Here is a 27,976-nt window from a genome sequence, read left to right as displayed (position 1 = left end):
ATTCAAAGAGTCGCCCGCAAACGAGGTGAGTTATATCTCTCGACCTCGTAAAAATTTATCGCAACACGCCGCCGGCGGAATTGTCGCCGACAGGACCCTTTACCTCCGTGTCTTTCTTTTTTTCAATTTTTCTTTGTCATATTTATGCATTCGAATTGTACAATCAAGTGTTTGGCGATCGTTAAAGTGACATTTTCTCTAACACTGCACTAAAATTATTTTAATCCTATTTTTTGTTATTGTTGGCGAGATTGAATAATTGTTATGAATTTTTTTTTTAATTTGAAGGACAGAAAAATTTAATTGTTTAATGTATTCTCAGAGGTTGCATTGTCGTTGCAACTCGGACAATGTGAACGATACGTCCGGCCAGTCCAGCGCGATTTTTTCCACTTGTTTTCACCGCGCGGGCCGATCGTGCCTGGAGATTACTACTTAATACCTTCGGGTGGCGGTGCAGTGGAACAGCCCTACATGGGTCAGACGCGCGCGGCAGTGGTTGGAAACCGTTAGCGCGCGGGTTACCAGTTTAATGGACTTTAATATCGATCGCGGTTCGATGTTGAAATTGTGCCACGAACGAATTTTAGATTGCGCGCTCTGGAGAGAGGTGGGACGCGGAGAGACACGACCCGGGGTATTATATTGGCTCCAATAGCGACCGTCCATAAACGGTGTTTACTACCCGGCGTAACAGATAACGTCGTGTTTTAAGGTTGAACTTTTTAAACGCGACTATGAACGTTTGCGGATTAGTACCGGGACAACCGAAAAGTAATTCGCCTGATAAATCAAATTCCCTTGCTTTTATCGATTGTGTGTATATATTCCAAACAAAAGCGACGAGCAAGCAAATAACGCGTATAATACTAACACATAATACAAATATTATTGCATCATTTTCGATATCGTTAGTATTATTTCAATGATCGATGTGAAATGGTTGAAAGATATATATATATATATATATATATATATATATAATATACTTTTTTCATATTTTTCTATAATAGATAAATATTCAGATATTAAATAAATTATAATTCGCTGCAAGATTAAGGAAACTGCATGTACAAAAGAATAAAATTCACTATAATGAAAGGTCTATTATAACGATAATGAAAGACACTTATTAAAATTGCTTATTAAAACTGCAAACTGAATTCGAGATGTTCATTTATGTGGTAAACACAATGCTCGCCACGATGCGTACGCGGTATGAGTTTCCATTGGCATACCATGATGGTGATTCCAGTAAATACCTTCTTTTAATGAAAAGCACGATCCATATCGAGTCCACTATGTCCGATTCAAACTGTATTTACACGCGGATTATTGGCAATTCTGCTGTTACAACACCGCCGGATGCGTGTTGCTTTTTACAAGCGAGAAATTAGGCTGAAGGGAAATAACCAAGGTCGTAACAAGCTATCATTTGATAATATAGAAAAGTACAATAGGGGAGAGTTGCCGAATGCATACCAATTAAATTACTTTTTATTACATATCTCATTTGGTATTGTTTCGTGCGTAAATAAACGTTAGAAATTGTGGCTTGATGTTTTCCAGATCCCTCTATTACTACATATTTTTACCTAACACAACAATAACAAATTAATCTATTATAAAAATTGCTACATGTTGCAAAAAGTATGATTTAGACAATCGATTACTTAAATTATGCCTGTGAGTCTCTTAAATCGTATCGCTTCACAAAGTATGTTGCAAAGCATTACATTATTTAGAATATAGAAGTGAACAAAAAACGAAATAATGCTCGAAGACTAAAAGTATTTGTTTTTTTAGCGAACCGTTTGGTTTTATGCTCGGTTTAATATGCTCGGTGATAATTTCTGTGGATGGGAAAATGTGCGGCCGAAACGGCAAAACGACCGTAAATTCGCCGAACATCCGGGAAATAGTCGCGGCTGACTGCTCCGCCACGAATCGGCAATTTTGCGGGCCACGTTCTGCCTGTTCTGCGTGTTTGCGTCATTAGTCTAAAAGCGTCGCAGGGATCCGGGACTTACCGCGCGCCGCGCCGACGTAGTAAGACATTACGACCAGCCAGCCAGCCATCCAGCACCCCTATTCGGTATAATTTCCACCCCCTCCTGCCGTTCTCGGCACCCCTCGTTCCCGAAAACGGTTCTCATCGCGAAGGGGTGCGTCCCATCCCTCGCTATCTCGGTTTCTCACTACCATCCTCGCCGTCGTCATCATCGTCGTCGTCGTCGTCGTCGTCTCCGTATCTCTCCCTCCTACCTACCTCCCTGCTGTCTCCCGCCTCCTCCTGATAATTAATTTTACGTATCCAGTTTACAAGCGGACGAAGTGGCGCGTAATCAGATTTCGTACCCGAGATTGGTAGAGATTGCTCGCGCAAGTCTGTCGACGTCACCGGCTCTTCGCTTCGCTGAGGAATGACGCGCACGCCTCAACGACTCGCCGCAAAGGCACGGAGCACATCCAGAACGCGATAGTCTCGGAGAGGTGATAATATCCAGCGAAATAGGAAATATCTCGGTCTCATGCGTCGTGAAAATCAGTATTTGTTCACGTTACGTTTTCGTCTATCTTGACACGATTCTTTAAATCCAAGCTGTTAGATAAAATATTACAATAAAGTAGCTAAGATAAAATTCAATCAAGCGCAGAATAAATTAATAAATTAACAAGTTTAAATTAATAAATTGGGTCGCGTGGAAAAACTATGAAAGAAATCGATAAATGTTATTATTAGTTCAAATAATCACTGCTGATAATAGAGAAAGCATCATATAAATATTTTTGTTTCAATGTTTGAAACTTTATAATAATTTTCTTTTATTAAAAAAAAATCCCCTAAGAATACTTTGCCATAAAGATATATTCTACGAATATATTTCCAATACGGTCTTCTTTCGATAAATGTTCTGTCTTTATTATCATTGTTATAATTGCTATCTTTCCCATTGTTATTAATCGATTAGCGGAAATTTCTTTATCGATAAAGTGATAAAAACCGATAATTAGTAAAAGATTATTATTATTATCATGAGAAATATAGAAAATCAGATATTGTTGATTTGCATAATCCCAACGCGCTCATTTTAAGACATCGTCTCCGCGTAAATTTTTCGAGCAGTAATTAAGAGTGACAGCTCTCACCGGAGGTATGTGCGAACCGGTAACCGTGGCTGATCTTGATAACAGTCGAAAGTTCTTAAGTGACAAAGTTTCGGATACTTAGTGCAGAAATAACGTCCGTTTTCCCGGCGACTTCATCCACCTATCCTCGTGCCGCGTTTAATTACGAAATTTCGTAATCTTGACCCATTCGTCGTGGGATGTTCCTGGTGTGTATCTCGCCGAAAATAACAGCGATTCGTTACATTGGCGGAGGAGGAGCGAATTTCTCACTCCGTACCGAGCATCGTAAACGTTGAAACATCGCCCGAGTCCCCGTACTTTTCTCGAATCATAAACATCTTAATGAATTCCAAACATTTCGAAATCCGCAGCGCGCACGTCGAATCGAGATTCTTATCTCGCGCCCGCCCAAGGAACGTCATTTCGCTTCTCTATTTGCGTTTCATTTCCACCGACGCTGACAAACAGGCTTCTTCCTTTGTGCCGCGGTGTGGAACCAGTTATTCGCCAGCCGGAGTCCGCAAATGTTTTCCGTGCACGCGACCACCATTCGAAGAAAGCGTCGCGAAATCGTTGGCCGTTCAATCAATCGTCGACTGCACTTTCCGGTGGCCGCGAGAACAATTCCCATCCGCGGCTATCGTCCCCCCACGGTATCTCGATAAGTGGGTTGTGTCTCCGAAAGCGCGGAGAGTGTAGGATGGTGTGCGGTGTGCGGGAGGAGAACGCTTTGTGAGCGGTAACGCAGTTACCGTGCACTTTGCCGCGATAACTTCGTTCCGGCGTTCGTCGGTTCCCACGGTCGCCTGGCGTCCAATGGTCTCCTTTCCATGGCCACTCCGCCGAAGATATTGCCCGGCCAAACTAGCCAATGTGTGCCGTCATCCGGTCAACTCGCACTGTCTTGCCCGCCGCCACCAAGCCATAACGCACACGCTTCGGCTGTTTCTCGAATACCCGTGATCGTTCCCGGCCAACTTTAACTCATCGCGTCGTAAACGAACCTCGCGTTACGATACATGCGACATTCGATATCGTTGCTGTGACGAAATTCAATTACTCAAAAGCTTTTTTTATTTGCCTACCTTGAAATTTAATGTCAGGCACATTTAACACTTTCGATTAAAACATTCTCGTAACATCAGTACATCGTTAGTCTAATAGTAACGTATAATTACGTACGTTTTCATGAATGTAATATTGACATATTACGTGTATATGCCATTGGTAACTTCTATTAAAGTCATTAAGGTTATATGTATATGTCCAACAATTATTCATTGTTACAACGTTTGATTTCCATGGTCATCTCATTAGCAATTATGGATGTGTCTAATAACTGTCATTAAGTTTTACAAGCGATAAATATCCCATGACGAGGGAAACCTGCGAATTCATAAATTTTCCAGAGCACGGCTGATTCGTCAATTAGGGAAGGATTATCCCTCGCTTATTGACAACAAATTCTCGTGCGATTTCCTCTCTACTGGTCCCTGTATTATTAACATTTATGCTAGGCGAATCAAGGTCGCAAACCCTCTCGCGCATCCCGGCAATGGCGATCCATCAAATCGTCGTAAACCGTAACAGGAAGCGCTGATTAACTGATAGCCGTCTGTTTCGGCTTCGAACACAAACGCGTTTGCGCGAGCAGAGGTACTCACGCACTCGCCTCATCCGATTTATCCATTATGCGCCTAAATCATCTCTAACGCCGGCCCGCTAACGCTATAGATCATATCGTTCGGTTTCCTGACTCCACGTCGGCATCCCTGTCAGCGGCAGCGGACGAGGCGTGGATATTGTCGAAGCACGATGATGCTTCTCTCTTTCTCTCTCTTTATTATCCTCCCTCCTTCCCCCTTCTCTCTCTCTCCCCGTCTCGCTTCCTCTCGGCGAACAAGAGTGCCTCCCTTTCCTCTTCGACATCGCGTCGACACTGGTTGGCCGACAGGGTCTTCGGCTTCGGCAGGCAGTTCGGTCCGGTAGTTGCTTACATTACCATACGAATGGTCGATCGATCCAAGACCTCGTACCACCTAGCCAGCCAGCCGCTGCCGTCGGTGCGCTCGCACGAGGAGTACTGACACGTAGTTCGACGTAGCCGTAGCGGCACGTACACGCCACGTATACGCCACGGGCGTGCATACGTGACGATGCATGTAGGGTACTTTCGCGTGTGTGCACAGCCGCGTGAATGTATACGTACACAAAAGGCGTATGCATGCACAACGCATACGTGCACACAAAACGCATATGCCGATTAGGGCAGGGAAGGACTACGGCGACGTATCGTGATGCAGTGGACGTGGACGCGAGCTACGGATGTCAAGACGCACAGTATCGCCGCCGTAGTAACACGGAGCCAGCGAATCGGTTGAGTCGTCGACGACCGCGACCGGTACTTAGGGCACAACCCCTCCTGTACACAGCCGTCCCGGAATGTACACCGATCGTTAATCACCGTTATTGTCGCTAAACTCTAGCGCCCCGGACCCTCCCCCGACTCTTCCCGGAAGGGCTACATTCCGGGCTACACCCGCGGGATATTATTCCGTGCCCGAGATAGTGCCGACGATCCTACCGCGAATCTTGATCCAACCAGCCAACCAGATAACAATAGCAGCGCGGGGTCTCGGAGGTACGGTTTATCGTATCGCGAAGACGCTACACTGAGTAGGTGCTTTATCTCTTGGTAATATATCAATATTCCAGTAGGTCTGTAAGCGACACGTATGCGCCCAGGAAATCCCGCGCAAATTGCAAACTCGCGAAATATTTGCACGAATGTAAATACGTTCCGCTCTTTTTTTTTTTTATAAATCGACAAAAACTTTGCTTTGGTTGATCCAATCGCGAAACATTTACTCGCTCCTTTTTTTTATCCAAGTTATTAAAATAGAAAAATTTTTTTTTCGCCCACGGTATCACAGAATGCGGCAAAGTGAAGCTGAACGTTAATCGAAAACACGCTGTAAAAGCTTCCGCCTGCCAATTCGCTCACAAAGACGACAGTAACAGAAAACGTGTGCGCATTGCAAGAGATACATCGCTTACATTCGTTCCCGAGATACCCTCGCGAGGCGCACGTTGAATCTTAAGGCACGCGCCATTACTGCGAACGAATCTTTTTGACGCAGCGAAAGTCCCGCATCAAGATTCCATTCAAAGAAGCGCCTCGCGTTTTATCCATCCATCAGCCCCTCGAGGATGCGAGGGCGAGTGAGGAGGGGAAGCGTCGGCGCAAGAAACTGTAGATTTTCGTATACGCCAACGAAACGGCTTCGGATTTCCGTCAGTAGTCTCGCTCGCAAATTTGCCTCGAAGATCGCCCTTCCTCTCTCCTCCCTTGTGGGAGAGAGGACTCGAGTATTGGCCGTTCGCGATATTATTCGTTCGTATTTTTTGTACCGTACGGAAGAGGGATGCCGATCGATCGACCGAGTGGCTCGTCTCAGAAGGTAAAAGGAGAACGGCAGACGAGTACACTCTAAATTTTTTGGAGTGAAATACGTCACTCTTTGCTGGAGTGAATAGCATATCACTCCAAATAGAGTGATTTTTCACTCTTACGGAGTGAATGAGTTCACTCTTTGCAATGGAGTGAACAAACTCACTCCTACTGTAAGAGTGATTTAAATGGTCTATCAACATTCACTCCTAAAGAGTGACATTTCAGTCTAATAAGAGTGACTGATTCTGCGGAAGAACCAGCGACAGGGGGCGCGGCGCTTCGCAGTCTGTTTTTATTCTTCATCGCCACGTAACATCGGCATCGATTTATATTTATGTTGTGTATGTGGAATTATATTTGAGATAAACGAACGTTTCTCTTGTATCTCTCTATATAGCTTCTGTACTCTAATAGCGCTCTGTACGAACCATCAATACGAAGTTTCTATCGTATATGAAGCAGTTGTACATCATTCGTTATAACTGTGTATATTAGAAGTATGAATTTTCCAGAGAAATACAATTTGCCAGCGGTAAGTATATTTCTATGTCGCATTTAGTATGTGGGTTTTAATTGTATTGTTTTTCACAGAAAAGTCTATCAAAGTAGAACATTTAAATAGCAAAAGAATATGTTGTATTTTGACATAACCTATAAATGTATTGAATAAAATTTATATATTTTTAATAAACATAAATTTAAAAATTTCAGGAAACTTTAAATAATCCTGCTAAACTAGCAGAATATTTATGCATGCAAGGGATACAAAAAGAGGTGACAGAAATATTAGAGCGTAAGTGTTAAGTTATAAATAAAATTGTCTTGTTAATAAAATTAAAAATTAAATTTTAATCCCTCTAAAATACAATGGATAAACTTATATGTTTTAAATGTAAGAAAGCGTTTCATGGAATTAAAAATTTTTCAACTCATTTTCGCCGGAATCATGCGTTACTATTAACTAAATATAAAGCATCGGGATTTTTTTGTAAACAAGATAATTGCACCAGACATTTTCTGAGATACAATTCCTTTATACGACATATAAAAAAATGCCATATTGTAAATCCGATTTGTTCTCCATTGTCTGTTTCTAATGAAACCATAAACCAGACTGAAAATGAATTTTCCATGGAAGTGGAAGTGGCTCCAGATATTGAAACTCGTGATGAATGTATAGATTTATCAGGAATCAAAAATAACGTTGAAAATTTAAAATTAAAACACGACATATCTTCCTGTGCAGCTAAAATGATATCTACTTTAAGAACTTCTTCTTCCATTACTGGTGCAGCTTTAAAAGAAGTTATGACAGCAATTAAAATTTTTGTTTCTAATATTTTCGATTTTGTACAAGACGAAGTAACAGATTTTTGTACATCCCAAGATATTGATGTAAAAAGTTCTACAGTTGAAACGTTGTTAAATAAATTCAAATGTAATGATTTATTTAAAAATATGGATACCTTGCCAGGTCAGATTGAAGTATTAAAAAGGAATTACAAGTATATTCAACCACGTGAAATACCGTTAGGATATAGAATAGATCAGCGATTTAATAGATGTAAACAAGAGTGGGAACAAAAACAAGTTTATGAAACTATGCAATATGTATCAATAATCGAAACGTTGCAATTAATTATGTCTCATAATGATGTACGTGAATATATTAATTCAGAGACAATTTCTGATCATGACTGGTTAATTAATTTTAGAGATGGCCAAAGTTTTCAAACGCATGAATATTTTCGTAAATACCCTAACGCGCTTAGAATTCAATTATATTACGATGATATTGTCATTAATAATCCTCTTGGTTCAAGAGTTCAACCACACAAAATAGGAGCATTTTATTTTGTTGTACAAAATTTACCACAATACTTTAATTCATCATTAGGTGCAATACACGTACTTGCCTTATGTCATACTGCTGATATTGACAAGTACGGTATGGCAGCAGTTTTAAGACCATTTTTGCAAGATATGAAAGTTCTGGAAAGTGATAATGGCGTTGTCACAATGTTTAACGGAGTAGAGTGGACCCTTCGAGCTACTCTTGCTGCTGTATGCACTGATGGACTAGCAGCGCACCAATTATTTGGACTTCTTAATCCAGCAGCTCTACATTTCTGCAGATTGTGCATGATAAACCGCAATGATTTTAAAAATAATACAAACCTGCCTGCAGCAGCTCGCACAAAAGAATTGCACAATAATCAAGTACAAAATATAATGGAAAAAATAAATTTAAAAGATGTAGAAAATGCGATGAAACAATCCGGAGTTAAAGAAAATAGTGCCCTACATTTGTTGCGTTACTTCCACTTTACACAAAATTTTGTATTTGATCCTATGCACGATATTTTTGAAGGCATAGCTCCAATGGAATTGAAACTGGTTTTAAATCATTTCATTACACATGATGAATATAATTTGAAACTGGACACATTTAACAATAGAATTCATCTATTTAAGTATGGTTTTCCAGAACAAAAAAATAAACCATCTGCAAATTTTTCAATAGCATCTTTAAGTAATTTGAAAGACCATAAAATCTCGCAAACAGCCGTTCAAACATGGTGTTTGATGAGAGTATTTCCATTCATTGTGTCCGATAAAGTGCCAGAAGATGATGAATATTTGAGACTAATAATACTTTTAAATAGAATTACAGAAATAGTATTTTCCCCTAAATTAAAGTTATCAATATTGCCATATTTATCTGAATTGATTATCGAACATGACAATCTATTTAGAAAATTGTTTCCAGATGTTAACCCAATTAATAAGCACCATCATCTAAGTCACTATTGCGATTGCATTCGTAATTCAGGGCCTCTACGTTGGTTACACTGTCTTCGTTTCGAAGCAAAACATCGGTTATTAAAAAAATATGGTGCAATATGTTGCAATTATAAAAATATTACTAAAACAATGATTAACATATGTCAAATTTCGCAATGTGCAACTTGGGGAACTGATAAAAGCTTGTTGAAGAGTAATAAGTTTGAATATTCGAAACGCGAATATGTGAAAGTTGCTCATGCTCTTAGTAGAATTGAACTTAATAAACTCGAATTAGAAAATGATAACTACATTTTTAAATTAAACAGAATTATAGTACATGAAATTGAATATCGTAATGGACTATTTGTTGCCATTGATAGCGGTGTTGAAACAGACAATGGAGATATTTTATTTGGTCGAATTAAGGAAATAATACTGAATAATGATAAAGTTTACTTGTGGTGTGAAATATGGCAAACATTATGGTTGCAAGAATCTTTAAATGCTTATTGTGTTTGTGAAAGTTCTGTAGATTATAAATTGATCAATACTGACGATCTGCCAGATTCGAAACCATTTTCTTTGTGGTTAGATTATAAAACAAACTTTTGTTACATAGTTCTCCGTCATATGATTTTATAATCAAATAACTATAATTATATAATAAAAGAGTATAATATAATTTAATATAATAAATATTATACAATATAATTTAATATAATAAAAGAGCATAGACTGTTTTGTGTGAATGAACTATATATTAATAAGCATGTACATTATATATATATATATATATATATATTTAGCATGTAATGTATATCCACACACACACACACACACACACACACACACGCGCGCGCACGCACGCACACATATTTGCATACATTAAAAATGTTTGTTTACTTATAATTTAAGGAGAATGTGTTGATGGTACAGCATTCCTATCATTGACGGAAAATGATTTAAAAGAATTACAAATAAAGATAGGCCCAAGAAAGAGGATTTTAAACTTGATAAATATAGCAAATCCAGTATGTCTTTTTTGAATTACTGATTATATATGTATATAGAAATAATTGATCGATGATATCTTTTATACTGACATAATATGTTCTACATTTGCAGTATATATACTGCAATGTATTATAATACTTCACTATATATCTGTATGTTTTTAAATTATATATTAGGGCTTTATTATTATTAATAATACATTTGAGAAAGATAGTGAAATAATACAGCAAGTTTCCAACATTGATGTAATACCAGCAGAAAATACCGAAGTAGAAGCTTCAACAAGTAATTGCAAACTTCCAAATGATGCATTTGCTAATAGAGAGAAACATAGTGTTCAGAAGGTATATATAATATAAATAAATATATATATAATATAATATAATATAATATATATAATATATACAATATAACATTAATTTGAATGCATTATATAAAATTAAATTTATGTAAATATTATATATATGCATTTAAAATATTTATTGTTTCATCAATTTTACTTGAAAAAATAAAATACTATAAAATACGTGTACGTGTGTGTGTATATATATATATATATATATATATATATATATATATATACATATTTAATACTTCTGATAATAGTGCAATAATCAAGGAAGTAGATTAAATGTTCGCGATTGGGTAAAAGCACATGATGCGAAACAAACAAGAAAATCTTCTCTGTTACGTACGCTAGATACTGGCATAGTAGACAATACAGCTCGTCAAGAGTTAATAAGAATAGTTTGCGCAGAAATCGTCAAGATCAGTAATGACATGTAAGTTTCGTTTTAGTTTTAATAATATCACTTGTAGAATTTCATCTACTTAAAAAAATATATATTTAAAATTTCTGAATATTTCTTATCACGCATTATATATAATATATATATAATATATATATATATTCATTACTCTTATTAAAAGGTATCCATCCAGCGATTTAAAAACTGAATTGGCTAAAGAAATAGTAACAGCATTTCCAAAACTACGATCGTCGCAATCGACAGAAGGATATGTACGTACATTTTTTAAATTATTTTTGACATAATATATTGTGCATGTATAATAAATAACTATATGTACATGTTCAGGAGCATTTTTTTGACAAAAAGACCAACAGCGGCTTTATTCAATATCGATTGAAAACTATGAGAGTAGGATTAAGTCCTTCGAATAAAAAAAGATCAAAGACTTCGCCATCGAACCGAGTAGAAAATGCTATGAAAAGGCAAAAAAAGGATATAAATGAAATATATCTTGATGAAGATATGCTTAATATAAAGGTAAATAAGATTTTAAAAATATATTAAAAACAGAAATAACAAATATATAAATAATTTCCCTTTTAACACCACAGTATATATATGTAAAGAATTCCTTACTTTCAAAGAATAGAAATAGTAAAGAATTTATATTACTTTCAGATTTCGGAGCTTGTATTAAAAATGCCAACTGAACAAAATAAACAAATTATCACTATGTTAATGGACGAAACAAGACCTAACAGGCAACAAAAAATTAGAGATTCTAAGTGCACAGTAGCGGATATTTTAAAGGAATATCCCAGATTTAAAGATTATCATGGTGAATTGGTAAATTAATCGAGAAATCGAATTATTTACAGTAGATTTCTTTATCATAAATTTAAAATCTTACTTTATTAATAGAAGTGAAAGTACTAAATTATATTTAAGGTATAATTTTATGCTTTATTTCAGATACACAGGGAATTTATTTCAATGTTCCCCGGGAAAGATAAATTGTTGAAAAAATTTCCAGAATTTTACGCGTCTAGAATTTTGCAGTTCTGTTCTATATATAAACCCAATTTATTGGAGAAAATTGCAGATTTGGATAATGGTAATAATATATATACAATGCACATTATTTATAAAATACCTTCGATACTTTTTGTACATATTTCTCTGTCTGTATATTTAATTTTTATATATTTGCCATATATTTTATAGATAATTTAAAAGCTCTTGTTCTTCTGCCCGAATTATTACCAACACCAAATTATATGAAAAAAAAATTATCTGTAAGTTTATTAGTTTTAATAATATAAGTTTAATACTTTTGTTCACGTTATTTTTATTACTATTACTATTAGTTATAACTTTTTTTTTAATAATATATTATATTCATATATAATAATAATAATAATTTTATTTTTTAAGGAGAAAGAGAATTTAAAACCTACAAAAAAAAAATTAAAATCGGCTGTATGTAATTTTGCAAGTAAAGAAATCCCAAATACAAATTTACTGCGGTTCATTCATGTGAGTAAAAAAATAATGTCCGCGAATTATTACGTAATTATTATATAACACACACATAATATATATTAATCTATAATTATACATATTCTTTTGCAGACATCAGAAGATTTATTGTCTTATAATACAGACAAGATAGAACAAAAAAAATCAAAAAACGTACAGCCCTTTTTAATATGTAACATGATTGGTCAAAAAAAAAAAGGAAATTTTTTTATTCAGACGGATGGACACTTAATTTCAGTGAGCGATGATCCAATGACAGCATTTGATATTCTTGTCAAATTTCATTATTGTTTTGACATTCATTTTGCATCTGATTTAATTAATTTTTATGACTTCGTAACCGGGTGCATTATGAACTTAAATGAACCACGTGCTTGTTGCACAGCGTTACACACAAGTTTAAATAATATTGATAATCTTTTAACACCAACGCAAACTGTTGATGATAGCGATGAGGATATAAGGTATTTTTTATATACAATAATTAATCTGAACTGCGCGCACACACACACACACACACACACACACACACACACACACACACACACACACACACACACACACAAAATACTAATATATTAAATTAAGATAATTTTTTCAGTTATGCATCAAACAATGATGAAAAAGGCTCGTCATCAGACAATTAAAAACATAAAAATAAATTTAAAAATTTATTTTGTTCTTTTATATATTATATATATATATTCTTTTATGTATTGTTCATGCATATAGTTCATATAAAACATGTTTAAATATTAAAGTTAAAAATATAAAAGATGTTAATATAAAAAATTTGACTGCATAATTTTATTTTTTCCTTTAAGAAAAATTTATTCCGTATTTATAATATATAAAGGTTGAATAATTGAATAGGTAAATGCTAAAAGTGGTTAAAGTCAAATTTTACACTTTTTTACTTTTTTGTATATGTTTTTTATTAAAACAGTATTTTTTAACATAAATGTTTCAATAAAAAATTTTATACAAAAGTAAAAAAATGCAACATTTGACTCAACTACTTTTAGCATTTACTTAGTCAATTATTCACTCCTTTCAAGAGAGTGAAAATATTCACTCCTCGTTAGATTGAAAATAATTTCCCAATTGGAGTGAATTTTCACTCTCTAAGAGTGAAAATTTCACTCTACTTAAGGAGTGAATGATTCACTCTCTCCTTGGACTGAAAAATCACTCCTGTTGGACTGGCGCAATTTTCACTTTCGTTAGGAGTGACATTTCACTCTTTTAGAGTGAAATTTCACTCCAAAAAATTTAGAGTGTAAAAAGGGAATACGAGTGGCCGAACTCTCTCTTTCTCTCTCTCTCTCTCTTTTTTCGCTCTCATTCGAACGAGAGGCGGGAGAGTTCTATCGGTGAGCAAATATAAAGGGAAACTTCACTGTGCAGCCAGGGTGGAAAAGGGTGATACGTATTCGAGGTCGACCAATGAGACGGCTGTAGAAGGGAATACAGTCGATATTAGGGAAACCGAAACTCCGGCGAGAAAAAAAAAAGTCAACCTAAAATTTTCTGTCCACCCTTATAACGTGAAACTTTGCCCAAAGACCAATAGTCCTGCTCCTGAGGCGTGAGAATAGAACGTTGGAAGCTCTTCTTGAAAAATGAAACAAAAGGAACGCGTTTCTTCTGTCAAATTTCACTTACATCTGCGATATTGCTTTCGTTATTTTCAAGATGTGCATAGGTAATAGGTTTTCACTATTTTAGTAGCTTTGAAAAAAGAAAAGCGTTTGCCTCGACGTGTTGAACCATCGCCTGGCGGATCCATTTCGAATCGATTCTTGCCGGAATGTAAATAAAAGAAGGAGAATAAAGTCTACTGATATTTGCTCGCGCTTTGTAAATATATTTCTTTAAATTGCCTTTAAAAAGGAAAAAATTTACAGAAACATAACCGGACGAGAACATAAAAAGCTTACTGTGCGATATATAAATCCGAATGAGATCTATAGCAGCAATTTGCAGTCTTCTTCATTACAAAAATTCATTAGCAATGTCTTATATCAATCCACACTCGAGTGCAAATTAGAAGTAAACACTTCCATCATCACGCAATTAGTTAAACCTTTAGGCAACACATTTATAAAGCTTAAATATAGGTTTCGATAAAACAATAATACACGTAGAAATTATTATTTCTCTCTGGTGCATCGAAAGCATGAAAATTGTAAAACAAATACGCGGGATCTTCACGTTGGCGGGTTGGCTCTGCCAATTCCGACGGTTTTAAAGTCTCGGGCACATTGAACATGTTGTCTGAATAGACATCCCGTCAAAGGTACTCGACCTTATTGCCTCTCGTAGAATATGAGCTCCTCGGGGTTTTGAATCTTGTAACTCGCGGTAGAGCGCGATGATGCAGGAAGTGCATTAGGCAAGGTTCCATCTAAGAGATCCCACTTGAAGAGTTTGGTATATCCCGCCAGGACGCGGCGCCGACGTTTATGGTGCGGAGCAGGTGGAGGGAGATGAAGGTTGGGGGCCGCATAGTCTTCGCCTCGATACAACGCGCGATACATGGCGCCATTGCGAGAGAGGAGGAGGGGTGCCCGGGCGCGCTTTCGAGGGCGTGTCTGCGGGTTGCAGTGTGGGAAGATGTTGCCGCGTAAGGGATGTAAATGCACGGGGGATACCCCCTGGGCTTTGGAGGCGCATTCGCGATGCATTCGATGCACGCGTTAAAGCGTCGTAGAGCGGACGCGCGCGCGCGCGCGCGCACGCGGACGGGCGTTTTATTTGCGGATACTTGCCGCGTTTCCGCGCGAAATCGCCGGCAAAAACGCCGGAAACTCGCCGCGGCCATTACGCTCATCTACTCTGATAGGTCTTTAAGCATGCGCGACTCGCCGCATTTGTAGCCCTCAAAATGGTATCACATGTGTGGCAAAGTATCTTTTTATGCACTCCGCGTCACTTAGCGCGGTAGCACGTTTCACCCGTCTCCCCCTTTTTCGTTTTTATATACATTTATTTAGAACATATTAAACTTTTAGTATAAAAATTTGCAAGCGAATAATTGAAAAAGCCCATGTATAAATGTTACGAAAATATTACACATGCAATGTGCGGAGCGTAATAACGGTATTTAAAAAAAAGAGAGATGCGTTTTTTTTTTTTTTAACAAAATATGCATATATTTCGGAGATGTTTCAAAGGATTGTCATAATATTTATACGCAGTTTTTTTTCCAATTATTTTCCGCGAGTTTTTTGCTTCGAAATAACTTTTTGAACAAATATTTCGTCACAAACTGTTGAATTGGAAATGCGTGTATGTAATTACAAGACAAACCCAAACGTTCATTGTTTCGCATATCAAAAAAGAATTTTCGTGAACGCTCGTATTCGCGTTTTCCAGTTATCTAGCCGCAGGTGCTATCCCTGCCGTCCCCAGAGAGAAGAGGGGAGCGGGGAAAGAGGGGAATCTTGAAGGCAGTTACATCCCGGGGGATTTCGGGCGAGTTAGCGGATAGCGGTACAATCTCCATTAGCGATTTCTCAGGACGCGCATAGTCATTTCCCGTAGGTGGCCGCCCTCCCCTACGTTCGTTCGCGCACATACATTGGCCTTTACCGAGTTGGAAGGTTGCCTCCTCATTGTGATCGTTATCCAAAGGATCCTCGATTACCTCGCCGGCGGATCGGACTCTGACCAGAGTTAGGTGTTTCGCGGTCGTTAAGGTAATTTGGGCTATGATATGTCCTGAAACGGTTCGCCGGATTTGACCCTCCTATCGCGGATGCGCAGGCGAGCCAGGCCTGCCTCTATCGCTTCCGGTCGGCCATCGAGCGATCGTCTTCACCCAATTAGCTAATGCGTCAGGTGAAAATATATTTGAAGGGAAAACATAAGTGCATCCGGTGGACGACGGTTTCCTTGACGGATGTGGCTTAATTACGTCGGAGCTATCGTTTACATTGGTTTATTCCGCCGGCGTGCATTGATGCATAAACGATCCAAGTCCTTCAGTTATGTTTTTATTATGGACTTGTGGACTTTGAGTTATATAAGTTTAATCGTATTTATTACTTAATTATTATTTTTTTTAATTATTCATTTTTCGACAACATGTCGTCACGATAAAAAAAAAACACTCAACTTTCAATAGCGCGGATTGCTAAATATTCCACTTAAAATTTCTCGAATTCTAAATTCATCGTTGTCTGTCGTAAATAGTTTATCGAAAATGTTATTTAACTCTGAGACTTTTGATGCCTCGCACGCAGGGAAATTTGTGTGGTAAGAAAGCCGTAGGAAAATTTTTTACAAACAGTTATCGCGCCGGTACCGCCGAAGTAAAGGGCCGTACGGAAGGGCAAAGTCGTGGCCTATCGCGGCATCTACGGTTAAGTACAAGTTTCGCAATAAACTTCGCGAACCTTTACCATGCCCGATAATGTACTCGGCTTCCAAGGTGCTCGCACTTTGGAACATGCGAACAGAAGAGCATGGAGGAGAAAAAAAGAGGAAGAAAGAGAGAGAGAGAGAGAGAGAAAAGATATCGACGGCGGCTAGCAAATGCGCGGGATATGAGAAAAGTTAAGGAAAAATATGAATTTACGATTTTGCTCTCGCTAGAACATATATCGTAGAACGCGAGGAGAGGCGGAGGAGAAGAGTAGATTTTATACTTCGCATTGTTCGCGCACAAAACCCGCTTTATAGGCTCGTCCCCATGGCTCTTATTATCGTGAACTCACTATCTTTCGCTCTCGCCTCGGTCGATGTGATAGAAAGGATAGGGCGTGAGTTTCAAGGACTTGCCCTCCTTCTTTCCCTATCCGCCTTTCCACTTCCTTCTCTATCTCCTTGCTTCGGCCGAGGCGCTCGTGCTTTCCTCCCTTACCTTTCCTCGTTTCGACTCGAGAAGTATTTGTTCGGTGAACGTTCCGCGAACGATTTAATTAATCCGTGAAAAGCGCAGTCCTCCGTCGCCGTTAGCCTGTGGGCTGAGCAGTTACGGCCAAGAAAGGAAAATAATTACCGTTACCGAGCGTTTCTACCCCTCTTCTACACTTTATTCTACATTTTATCCACATTTAACGGGAAGGCGAGCGCGCGCCCTCAGGAGAACTCTCACTCTCTCTTTTCCTCTTTTCCATTCTCGAAACGCTACTCTCTTCCCTTCTTCTTTCCGTATCGATGGAAATGTTAACTGATATCGTCGTTTGCACAGATTACCGTCGAACAGGTATCCGGAAATTGTGAGAATTCAGGACCAATAGCCAATATTTTCGAGAGTAACTCAGAAGATATTTATATACGGCGCTTTCATTTCGTTCGATAAAAACGTCTTTATCGAGCCGCGACGCGCCCTCAAGAAGGATTCTTCTTACGTTCCGGATCTTCGTTCCGCCTCTCAAATAAATTTTTATTGTTCTTTTACCTTCTGTATTTTCTGCAGAATCGAGTCCCTAATGAAATAACGCGTGCTCCATTCGCGTCGAACACCTTCGAGATATCGTCCTTTCTCCAAGTTTTACGCGTCAAACGAATAGAGTTACTCAAGGAAGCATTATGCTTTCCGGTATCGCGCCTCCACACATATCTAAACTTATCCGCATGAGCACTTTCCGGAATACATAAGCGCGACGTCGGAGTCGTTCTAAGTGCGCTCCCCGCGACTAATCTCGTTTATCAGCCTGCGAAATAATTCACACGCTGCGGTTCGTCGAGCTACCAGTAATAGGGCCATCGGAAAGATCGACATTTCGATTATTACCAGTCGATATATTATTTTTAACGATGTATCTTTATCAGACTAGACTGTCGAACATCTTACGTCTTTTATTGGAAGCTTTAAGTTAGAATTTTATATCAGACTTTTTCGAGTAAAATATACGTGCCATATAAAATATTCGTCTTTCCGTTCTTAAATTAAACGAGAAGTTTTTTGCAAATTTTATACCGATGTAGGGTGTTTGTGTGTGCGTGCGTGTGTAAATCCTTTTCATTATCTTTCCCATAAATCCAGCATATTTAAAAAATATATAATAAATATAATAAATATACAATGAAAAAGCGAGCGTAAGCTGCAAAAATAAAGACGTTAAAAGTGTATCTCGTATTATCGCAAAATGTTTGCGAGGAACTGTGTCGCACGTGTCGAAAATGCGTTTAATTACATTTAACCGTGATGCATTTAATTCCGCGTCCCGAATGCCATTATTACGCCGCGTAATTTCGTCGGCGGGACGAAACACGTAGGCGAATGCGCAGACACGCAGACACGCGTTTTCTTAGGAAGCGGATGGGAGTTGCCTTGGCGGGAAACGCCAGGGGATACACCAGTAATGGATTACTTTTAATTAAGTAAACACCCGGATTACGTATCGCCGTATACCCTCGCGTCGCTCCATTACCACGGATTTTCCAAGATGCTTTGTTCGCTACGCGAAGATTGCAACCCCCTTTCTCAACGCTCTCGGGCACGTCTGCCACGTTCGATGACTTTGTCGCACTACATTCACCCGCGGTTTGCATTTTCCCAGGCCCGATTCTAACTTTCATCGCGATCAGATTTTTACCATCTTTTATTTCTTTATTTTCAATTACCTAAAATCCGGCATCGAAATCTCAGAGACTCAATTTCAATAAAATGAAAAAAAAGTACAATTTTGTTTAAAATAAAATGTTAAACTTTATGTATTGTTAATTCAATATATTTAATTTAATATATTTGTAATTAACTTGAAGAGAATGTTTTGAAAATTTAGTTAAAATCTTAAACTATAAAATCATGTTTTAGAATTAATTTTATAAGCAGCTTCCAAGTTAGAGAGGATAGAATTTCCAAGAATTTAAGTAAAATTTGTGAAAGCATATGTTATTTGAAGGAATAATATTTACAGTTTATATTTTAAATCTAATATATTAATTTTAATAATTAAAGTACATTTTTATTTAAGTCATATAAATTTTTTATATTAATATATCTAAGAAAAATCTTATTTCGAAGAACAAAATTTTATTACGTAATGATCCATAGTAACAATAAAGAATGAAAGCAATGAAAATTCTGTTTAAAGTATAATAAAGGTTCATATTTTAACAGCGATCCTTTTCTGCATGCCCTACATTTTCAGGATTTTGATGGATTATTTTGAAAAATGAAAAATTCGCAACGTGGGCCCGAGAAAGTGCTTATGTTTGTAATATGTTGCTATCTATAGGCGGCTCTGCTGGAAGTTAATACTTGGGTCGACATCGACGTCGTTGCCGTCAAGATGACGGCGGATGTTCAGAGGTGGAAAATTTCATGTGAGTTTTGCCACGCTATTTTGGTTACAAAACTGTCGATACGTTCGCCGATAATATCACGAATATGTTATTTTTGTTATCTATCGCACAAACGCTTTAACTTTTAGCAAATTGCCAAATATTTTGATTCCGCGACAAAAATGCGTCTATTAAAATGATAATTTTTATACTATCTAAAAAATAATCAATACATTATTAATGGTCAAAGCTTTTCATTTTGCCACTTTATCGCCAAATAAAATTACTTTATCTAATCCTATCTAAAAAAAGGCATGTAAAGTCGATTGCTTGCATTTCTCCAAGTTTATTGTTGTTTTTCCGCGATGCCGATTGGTTCTCTCGCTGCGCTTACTTCGTATTGCAAGAGTAGCTGTCATTGCGACTGAATTTTGACAACTGTTAAATTTGCGTAGATATTATATCTATACAATTATCGTTAGCGAATTAAAATTTGCGTAGATGTTCAGAAGAAATCTTCCCTCCCACGGGTACGACCTTGTCGTGGTGGGAGGGCTTAGTACCCCGAGGGCTTGAATGCCTATGGGGGAAGCTAACTGTACCCATTGCACTTATTAGGTTTGTTTTCTATTCCTGCACTGTTGCATTAGTGCAATAAGTAAGAATGAGAAAAATATATTTGTCTTATTCTAACTTATTTCACCAGTGCAGCAGTGCAGGAATAAAAAACAAACCTATTACGTCGTCGATCGTAAAATTGTGGTTCGTCGCGCCGCGTTAACGCGGTTCGGGAGTGCCGACCGATTGAATTGAAAACGAACCGTAGCCGGCTCGTCGCGTCGCGCGTTTGCTTCGGGAGTGCCGTTAACAAAAGGACTAAAAGGACTTTTCGCATAACTCCCATTAGAATGATTTGTTAGTTCGAGAGACTATAAGCACTAAACAGCGAATTCTTAATTACGATCTTAATATGATTGTAATTTTGTATTCTTCTGCACAGTGCTTGACGTTTCGTGTTATCCGCACTCGTCGACTCAAGGTGCTGATTCCACGGAGCATTCTCCGAACTGGAAATCATATCGTGGGAGTTATAAACGTGGGGTGACGCGCGAAAGACTTTTTGACAATTAATTAGTCCTCGCGCGATTGTAACTTCAATAATCGCGAGTGTTTTTCGCGAGTGTCTCGTGACAAGAAAGGACAGCCTGTTCTGAGAGGAGGAGGAGGTCCAGGAAGGGCATCAGGCCCCGGCAGAGCAACCTTGGGGTGAGTATGATTATTATTTGCATAGAATTATTAGTTTTCTTTCTATTCGGTTTTTCCTTGATAAATTATAAAGAAGATAACGTCAGGTAAAGTTTTACACAATTTTAATTTTATAACCTTCTTTTCTTTCGAAAAATATTGATTATACGATGATTACATAAATAATTGAAAAAATAAAAAATTTAACCAGTAACAATTATCTCTCATCTTAATATTAATAGTCGCGAGCTCTGTTTTAATTTGAATTTAATTTTGAATTACTTAATAAACACAAGTACAGAGTTGCAAACCGTATTTTTTTTTCAATACTAAATGTTCTTTCTGTCGTGCTTTAATTTGGACTTCGCATTTGTTTGTTACAGAATCATCGTAGCGACGTTGCTGAATATCTCTGCCGCTGCGCATCGATCGGTGAGTGATGAATAAACTTTTAAATTTGGGGTAATAGATCTGTGACAAAATTTTACTTCAAATATAATGTAGAAATGTTTGCTATAATGCAATAATAAATAATATTTAAATGTCATACTTATTTCATGGATCTATTGCCTCAAAATCAGCTGCCTCTGGAGGAGCTGCTTGAAAAATGCAAGAGCGGAAAAACCGCATTAAATGTATGACAATTCGACTCATTGTAATGTAAAAAGTTCTATTTTTAATAATTATGTTTGTCGCGGTGCTGCACATTCTATTCAGCATTTTATTCCGAGATAGTCGCGAAATCAATGCGCGTTTAAGAATAGTGGAAGAATGGCGAGCGTGGTAAGACGAAAACTCAGTTTGCGCACGATTTACATCCACTTGGCGAGTTTTTACGCATCCATCTTCGTTCGGAACGTCCGTCGTCGGAGAATCGACGCATTCTCCGTCCGCCGGCGGAAGGAGAATGCAATATTCGCAACGAAGAAGTCGAAGAACTCTCGCGTTTCCTCACCATTCTTTTCGAAACGCGATTTGATATTTCGGATATTTTCCGCGCGCAGAAATAACGCTCCCGACGCAAGTTGCGACCAACTTTCGTTTTGCGAGCTGGTTTAAAACTTTCGCCCGAATCGTGCGTTTTCCGACATGTCTACGAAATCTCGCGCGCGATTTGTTCCCTACGAAACACATGGAGTGAGAAAGGATGGAGAGAAAGGACGACAGCGATTGTTCTCTCGACGCGAATCTCCGTGCGGGCTTTGTTGTCGATCTTTGGTGCAATATTAGCTTACGGAAAAGCTTCCCTACAGAACGTAATAACGTAACATCAAAGTTTTAGTTCTCGTCTCCTGTAGTCTCTCTCTCTCTCTCTCTCTCTCTCTCTCAGTTTTAAGCCTCTACGATTCGATCCTTCTTGCTGCTTTCACCTATCCTAATGCATGAGGAGAGTTGCAAAGTTCCGCGGAACTCATTTGAATTTTTATTCAATCCAAATGAAACAAATAATTATCACGGCAATAAGCCGCTGTGAAATGCGTTTCGTGAAAGTTGAAAGTGCACAAGAGTACTTTTATAGGCACCATTCGCGTACGAAACGATTTGAGCTTTCGCCTTTGAATAATCTCTCTCTCTCTCTCTCTCTCTCATTTTCTCGCACGTTTTAAAACGATTTCGGGCATCGTTCTTTTCTTCTATTTATACCTTGAAATGCCGAATTGATTATTCTATTCTGATTACGCTTTGCCACGTGTCCGAGATAAAATGCATTGAGTTAATTGAGTCAAAGTTGCATTCCATTGGAAAAAAGGCTAATACTTAAAAAATCATACATTATTTAACTTCTTATGTATAATTAGTTAATTTTCCTACGTTTTATTCGATCCTAGACATAAGATCTGCGTACACAAATTCAGGTCGAGTTTTTTATTAAGAAATTCACAATTTTCGAGTAAATGCAAAAAATTAAGAGTAAAGAAAAAAAACAAATATGAATACAAATCGATATTTCTATTTATAAATTTATAATTTCAATCGATTATCGATTTAAAACAGTAAAAAAAATAAATTATTCGTATTGAGACGTATTCGGCAAAGGTTCGCCATCTCCTAATTGTGAATAACGTGTGCGCATGGTCGACATAGATTCCTGTCTCACACGAAACCAGAAGAGGGATGAAGGGGAATGCGCTCTCCACAAAACCGCGCTGCAGCAGTTTCCGTCTCCAGTCAAGATAAATCTGACCGTAGTTAATTGGAGGCGGGAGCGAACGCGCCCCCCTTTTTATTTAGGTTTTTTTTTTTAACGTCGGATTAATGCTCGGCGCGGGGTAAACGACGCGTGTTTCTGCGTTAATTTTAGGTTGAAATCGTTATGCCGCTGCGCCGACAACTCGTTGGAAGTACTGGGCACGCGTTGCGCGATAGTTTTCAATTAATTGCGCGATTTAGTGACCAGCGCGTTCGATGAATACCAGATTCGTTGTTAGCGTGATATGATCTTTCCGAAGCACGCGCCGAGGACACGCGTCACGCATCGGTTATCATCCCTATATATTAAATCCCCAATTTTTTAACGGCACAATCTTGCGTCGTTTCAGCGCCACGATGAGCTACCGCGCTGACAATGAGTTATTATTTCCCATTTCGTCTAATAAAATGAAAATAATAAAATATGGCAATATCCGTGAAACTTGGAAAAATGCCTGGAAGGTATAAAATTTAAAAAGATCGTGCGTAAGCCGCTCATATTTCTTTTGCTCATTAAGGTGTCAACACTCGACGTCAGCGTTTTAGTTTCGTAAAAATTCTTACGACTGCAAAGCAGAATATTTTCGATGTAGATTTCTTTAACACGCGAATTTTCTAAGGAGAAGTAGAAACGTTGTTTCTCGTAAGTGGTCATTTTGAATTTACGAGATCGCAAACTCGTGAACGAGACACGCACCAATGTCCTGTAGAGGCTCGTAACGGGCTGACTATACTATATATTATTTCACTTCCTCCGATCTCTCAGCTAAGAACCCCTTATCCTTAATTATTTCTTCCTTTCCTAGCAATTTGTCGTAATTCGACCAATTATAATTAACGCCGAGTCTCTCGGTGGCGAACGGTGACAGTAATAATTACAGAATGTACGACCTCGTAATAAACGCAAGGAATAGAATAAAGAAGGAACGAGAAGATGTCTTTGCGGAAAATTTATAATTCGAATAATTCACAGAAATGGCTTAATAAGATAATTTGGAAAATTACTAGAAAAAAGTATAGTATGATTCGATGCGGAAAGGTCTGTAGAGAATGCGCTGGGATGTGTTGTGCAGAAAAGCAAAACTCTTGATCGTCATCGCGATTGATAGTGGAGAACGCGACGGCCGAAGAAAGATATCGAAGGCACCCGTCGAGAGAACGGCGAAAAAAAAAAAAATAGATAGACACGCCATCGTTCTACGTGCAACTGCATTGCATCATATGTCATACTGGAACGCGCGCGACAGTATCCGGTGATAAAAACAGCCAGATAACGACGGTTGACTCAGATCCAAGCATGTCTCTTTTTTTTTTTTCGACGCAGTCTGTCACGCGAGCAAAACATCCGCTCTGCACGTTTTCTCGCAACTTGATTTTCAAATGCTGTCAAATTCTATCGGGAGGTAGAAGTACGTCCTATCAGTAATCTAATTCGAACGGTCATAATACGATGAGTAAACTTGTTGTTATTTTTAATCTGCGCACGTCAAACTGTTCCGAGCGATCACAATTTATTAATGCGTTTTACGTCTCTTCGGTCGAGGCCAGTTTGCATTATTACGGAATGACTGGTCGAGGTCCCTTTGTGGTTTCCAGCGATTTAACTGCTTTTGTGCCATTCGTAGCCGCGAGATAATATTCGTTCTAAGACTGTAACTATAACAATTCCGAGCAATGGTGCTTCGTTATGCTACCTTATACGAAACACGCTCCGAGAGCGTATGCAGAAGATGATGTTGCGTCAGAGCGCAAAACTTCTGATTATAATGGTTATCGTCGTCATACTTGACGATGCTGAGTGAAGCGGAGGTCGGGGGTGTCGGGAGACACAAGGCCGCGTCATAAAGACAGTACCTGATGGCAGCTACATTATCTCAGCACACCCGTTCTTACTGTGTTTCTTACGCTCGTGAGACGCTGCAACGTGCGCAATGCGCGTTGAATCGACAGAACCTTTCTCGGCGTAGATTACCAAGACCGAACAGAATTCCACATTCGCAATTTTTGCAATCAGCTAATAGCGGCTGATGAGAATTTGCTTGCAGTAATGCCCGTATAACGTGTACATGAGACGTACCTCTTTAGACGAAAAACATCATAAAAGTTAACATTGTATATCGACATATAAACGGGGAAGCAATTATGCTTCGTTAATTTCACGTGTGAAATATTTTCCGTCACGTCGGCATTTTTGCAAACAAAAGGTACAGGAGATGAAGGGAAACGAGGGGGAAGGAGGACGGAGAAAGAGTGAATTTCGCGGACGTCATATATCGTATCGGGGATGATTTTTCCATTACAGCGGTGCGGTTGAGCCACCAGGATTATATGAACGGGAGGGAAAAAGAGAGGGAGGGAGAGAGAGATGCAATTTTTAATCGCAAGCGGTCCCGCGAAAATAATTCGCGTAGATCCGCACGGTGCAGTGTTTGTTTAAGGAAATTACCGGCGGGATTAAACGGAAAATGCGTATCGATGTTGCGTCGCGAGATTGATAGGCGTCCTTTCTGTTCCGAGTGACGTTTGCGCCCCGTGAACCCCCGGGACTGCGGCGCTTTTCCTCGTCGTTCGTCGATTCGAAATTATAACGCGACGTCGGCAAATATTGACGGCGCGACGCGCGACCGGAGCTGCCGATCGTCGAACACAGTCGGGCGATCGATACACGACGAATAAGCATTTCCGGCTATTATGATTCCACGCCGACGTATAATCGCGAACTTTTCTCCTCCCTTGCGTTTAGTCGCGACGTGACGTAAACATTAACCTCGCGAGGTATATATATCCAGGGCGCTTTTTGCTCCATTACCTCGTCGATCTGGTGTACGACGGTGGGAGACATTTAAGCCCCTTGTAGCCCTTCGCCTTCGAGGAAAAGCTGGCTCGGCACGAGGAAAATGATAAAGAACGCCCGAAGCTTACCGAGGAAAATTCTCCGCCGCCCATCGTTTCGTTAGGGTTTCGACACTTCGCACCAAGGGATTTTTCTGGATTTTCCGTCAGCTTAACCCCGCCCCTTCGTCTTAAGAAATGTCTCCCGATAGTTCCTCGGTTCTTTCATATCGATACGATGAGTAATGATTCTTGGTTTCGCCAACCAAGTCGATTAACTGTAGCGTAAACGTGTATTTGTCTTTTCTCGAGGTGGAAGTTCAGAAATATCGAGTAAGCAGCACCAAGAGAGGCTCCTTTAATTTCATCCCTCTTCAATTTGTAATGCGCGAAAATAATAAAAATCACGCAACGAATTGCCCGAGCGTGAAATTAATTTCTACGAATTTCGTCCCCGCGCTCATGTTTTCCGCATGGGATCGATGAAATTTCCAAATAACACCGTACGGCAGCGTGTTTGAAACAACACAAATTAATAATGAGCTGTAATATCGCGGAATAATTGATTAAAGATATATATGGGCGCGGACGAAATTGGTATGCCCAGAACTCTTCACCCTTTGATTGCATTATAATGCGCCGCTGCCCGCGGGGTAATTGAATTACACCGTATTTTGTATAATTTAAATCGCCGAAAATCGACGGCCAGAGGAAAATTTCATCGGACTTCATTTTGCATTCTGCGTGCGACGTACCCGCCCTATTTTAATAATTCATCCGTCACTCAATATCGGCGGCGTTATTGAATGGGGCGTAACGTTTCGCGCGGAAGCGAGGAAGATCAAGCCGGAGAAAAAGGCACGCGCATCGATTTTCGTCGGTCGCCGATCGTTTCGCCTCTTCGAGTTTGTCGGTCCTTGTTTCCCGCCGCCGCCGTGATTATTCGATTCGGCCCGTACTTCCGCGATACATCTTAGTTCGTAGCCGCGATAAATCATGCCCCCCCCCCCACCCTTCCTCCTCCTTACAACCTCGGCTGGACTTACAATCTCGCGAACCGCGCCATGATCGGTCGCCCTTCGAGTCGAATCTCTAAGAAGACACGGCATGGGAGACAGCAAGAAGTTCCTTTACCTACGAGTATTTCTCGACTTGACCTAGCGGATGTTAAGTCTCCTCTCGAGAAAGCCGCTAGTGAGAAAGGACCGAGGGGAAAATCCGTGAACTGTGAACCGGAAGATACCGACATGGATGATAAACGAGGAGACGAGGAGACGAGGAGAGAAGAGCGGGTGAGAGAGACGAATCTAACGGAAGTTGGGAAAGCTCCTCGGTCGAAAGATCCTCGTCCTCGATCGACTTGGCGACATCCGGTGTCGTTCTATTTATACGCGCGAGTCGAGATATCGAAAATAATACCCGGGGCTTCCCCTGGCGTGAAACTAAATTACGATATAACTCCGATTTCTTCGGGCAGAGATGCGATTCAGTCATATAGCAGTAGTAGTAGTAGTAGTAGTAGTAGTAGTAGTAGTAGTAGTAGTAGTAGTAGTAGTAGTGGTAGTAGTAGTAGTAGTACCGAGAAGGAGCCGGGGGTATCGCTGCAAGAATATATGGCCGCGAGTGTATTGTCTTGGCGGCGAGACGAATAAGCCAATAATACCGCTATTTTTGCGCTCGTTGGCCGAAAATAGAGGAAAAGAGAAGTAGGAAGGAACGGGAAGGAGCTGGAAAAAATCAGTTTTCCATGATCCTCTTTCGGACGTCGCGGGTCGTCGTGCCGTTTCCCCGT

General features: G+C 39.1%; 2 protein-coding genes across 14 annotated transcripts in view; one reads left to right on the top strand and one right to left on the bottom strand.

Annotated features, from left to right (window-relative positions):
• Positions 1–27,976, bottom strand: part of LOC105840160 (tyrosine-protein phosphatase Lar) — a 403,816-nt gene that overhangs the window by 60,537 nt on the left and 315,303 nt on the right. The gene's annotated exons all lie outside the window — the stretch shown is intronic.
• LOC114255638 lies at positions 1,000–24,529 on the top strand. 4 transcript variants are annotated; one of them, XR_004963583.1, is made up of 13 exons: positions 1,047–7,118; positions 7,298–7,379; positions 10,289–10,404; positions 10,564–10,731; positions 10,994–11,169; positions 11,318–11,408; positions 11,485–11,676; positions 11,818–11,985; positions 12,112–12,253; positions 12,364–12,434; positions 12,574–12,675; positions 12,772–21,183; positions 21,546–24,529. XR_004963583.1 is itself a non-coding variant. In XM_036287984.1 (13 exons), exons 1-13 carry the CDS (start codon positions 7,086–7,088, stop codon positions 13,323–13,325), a joined length of 1,758 nt encoding a protein of 585 aa, XP_036143877.1. In that variant the 5' UTR covers positions 1,050–7,085; the 3' UTR covers positions 13,326–24,529. The 4 variants fall into 4 exon arrangements, 3 of the variants coding, with proteins under 3 accessions (XP_036143875.1, XP_036143876.1, XP_036143877.1); XM_036287984.1 differs by having other exon boundaries at positions 1,050–7,118; positions 12,772–13,142; positions 13,280–24,529; XM_036287983.1 differs by having other exon boundaries at positions 12,772–24,529.

Source organism: Monomorium pharaonis, chromosome 6, assembly GCF_013373865.1.
Source record: "Monomorium pharaonis isolate MP-MQ-018 chromosome 6, ASM1337386v2, whole genome shotgun sequence".
NCBI lineage: Eukaryota > Metazoa > Arthropoda > Insecta > Hymenoptera > Formicidae > Monomorium > Monomorium pharaonis.
Note: the sequence above shows the minus strand (reverse complement) of the source record. Positions and strands in the feature narration are given on the sequence as shown.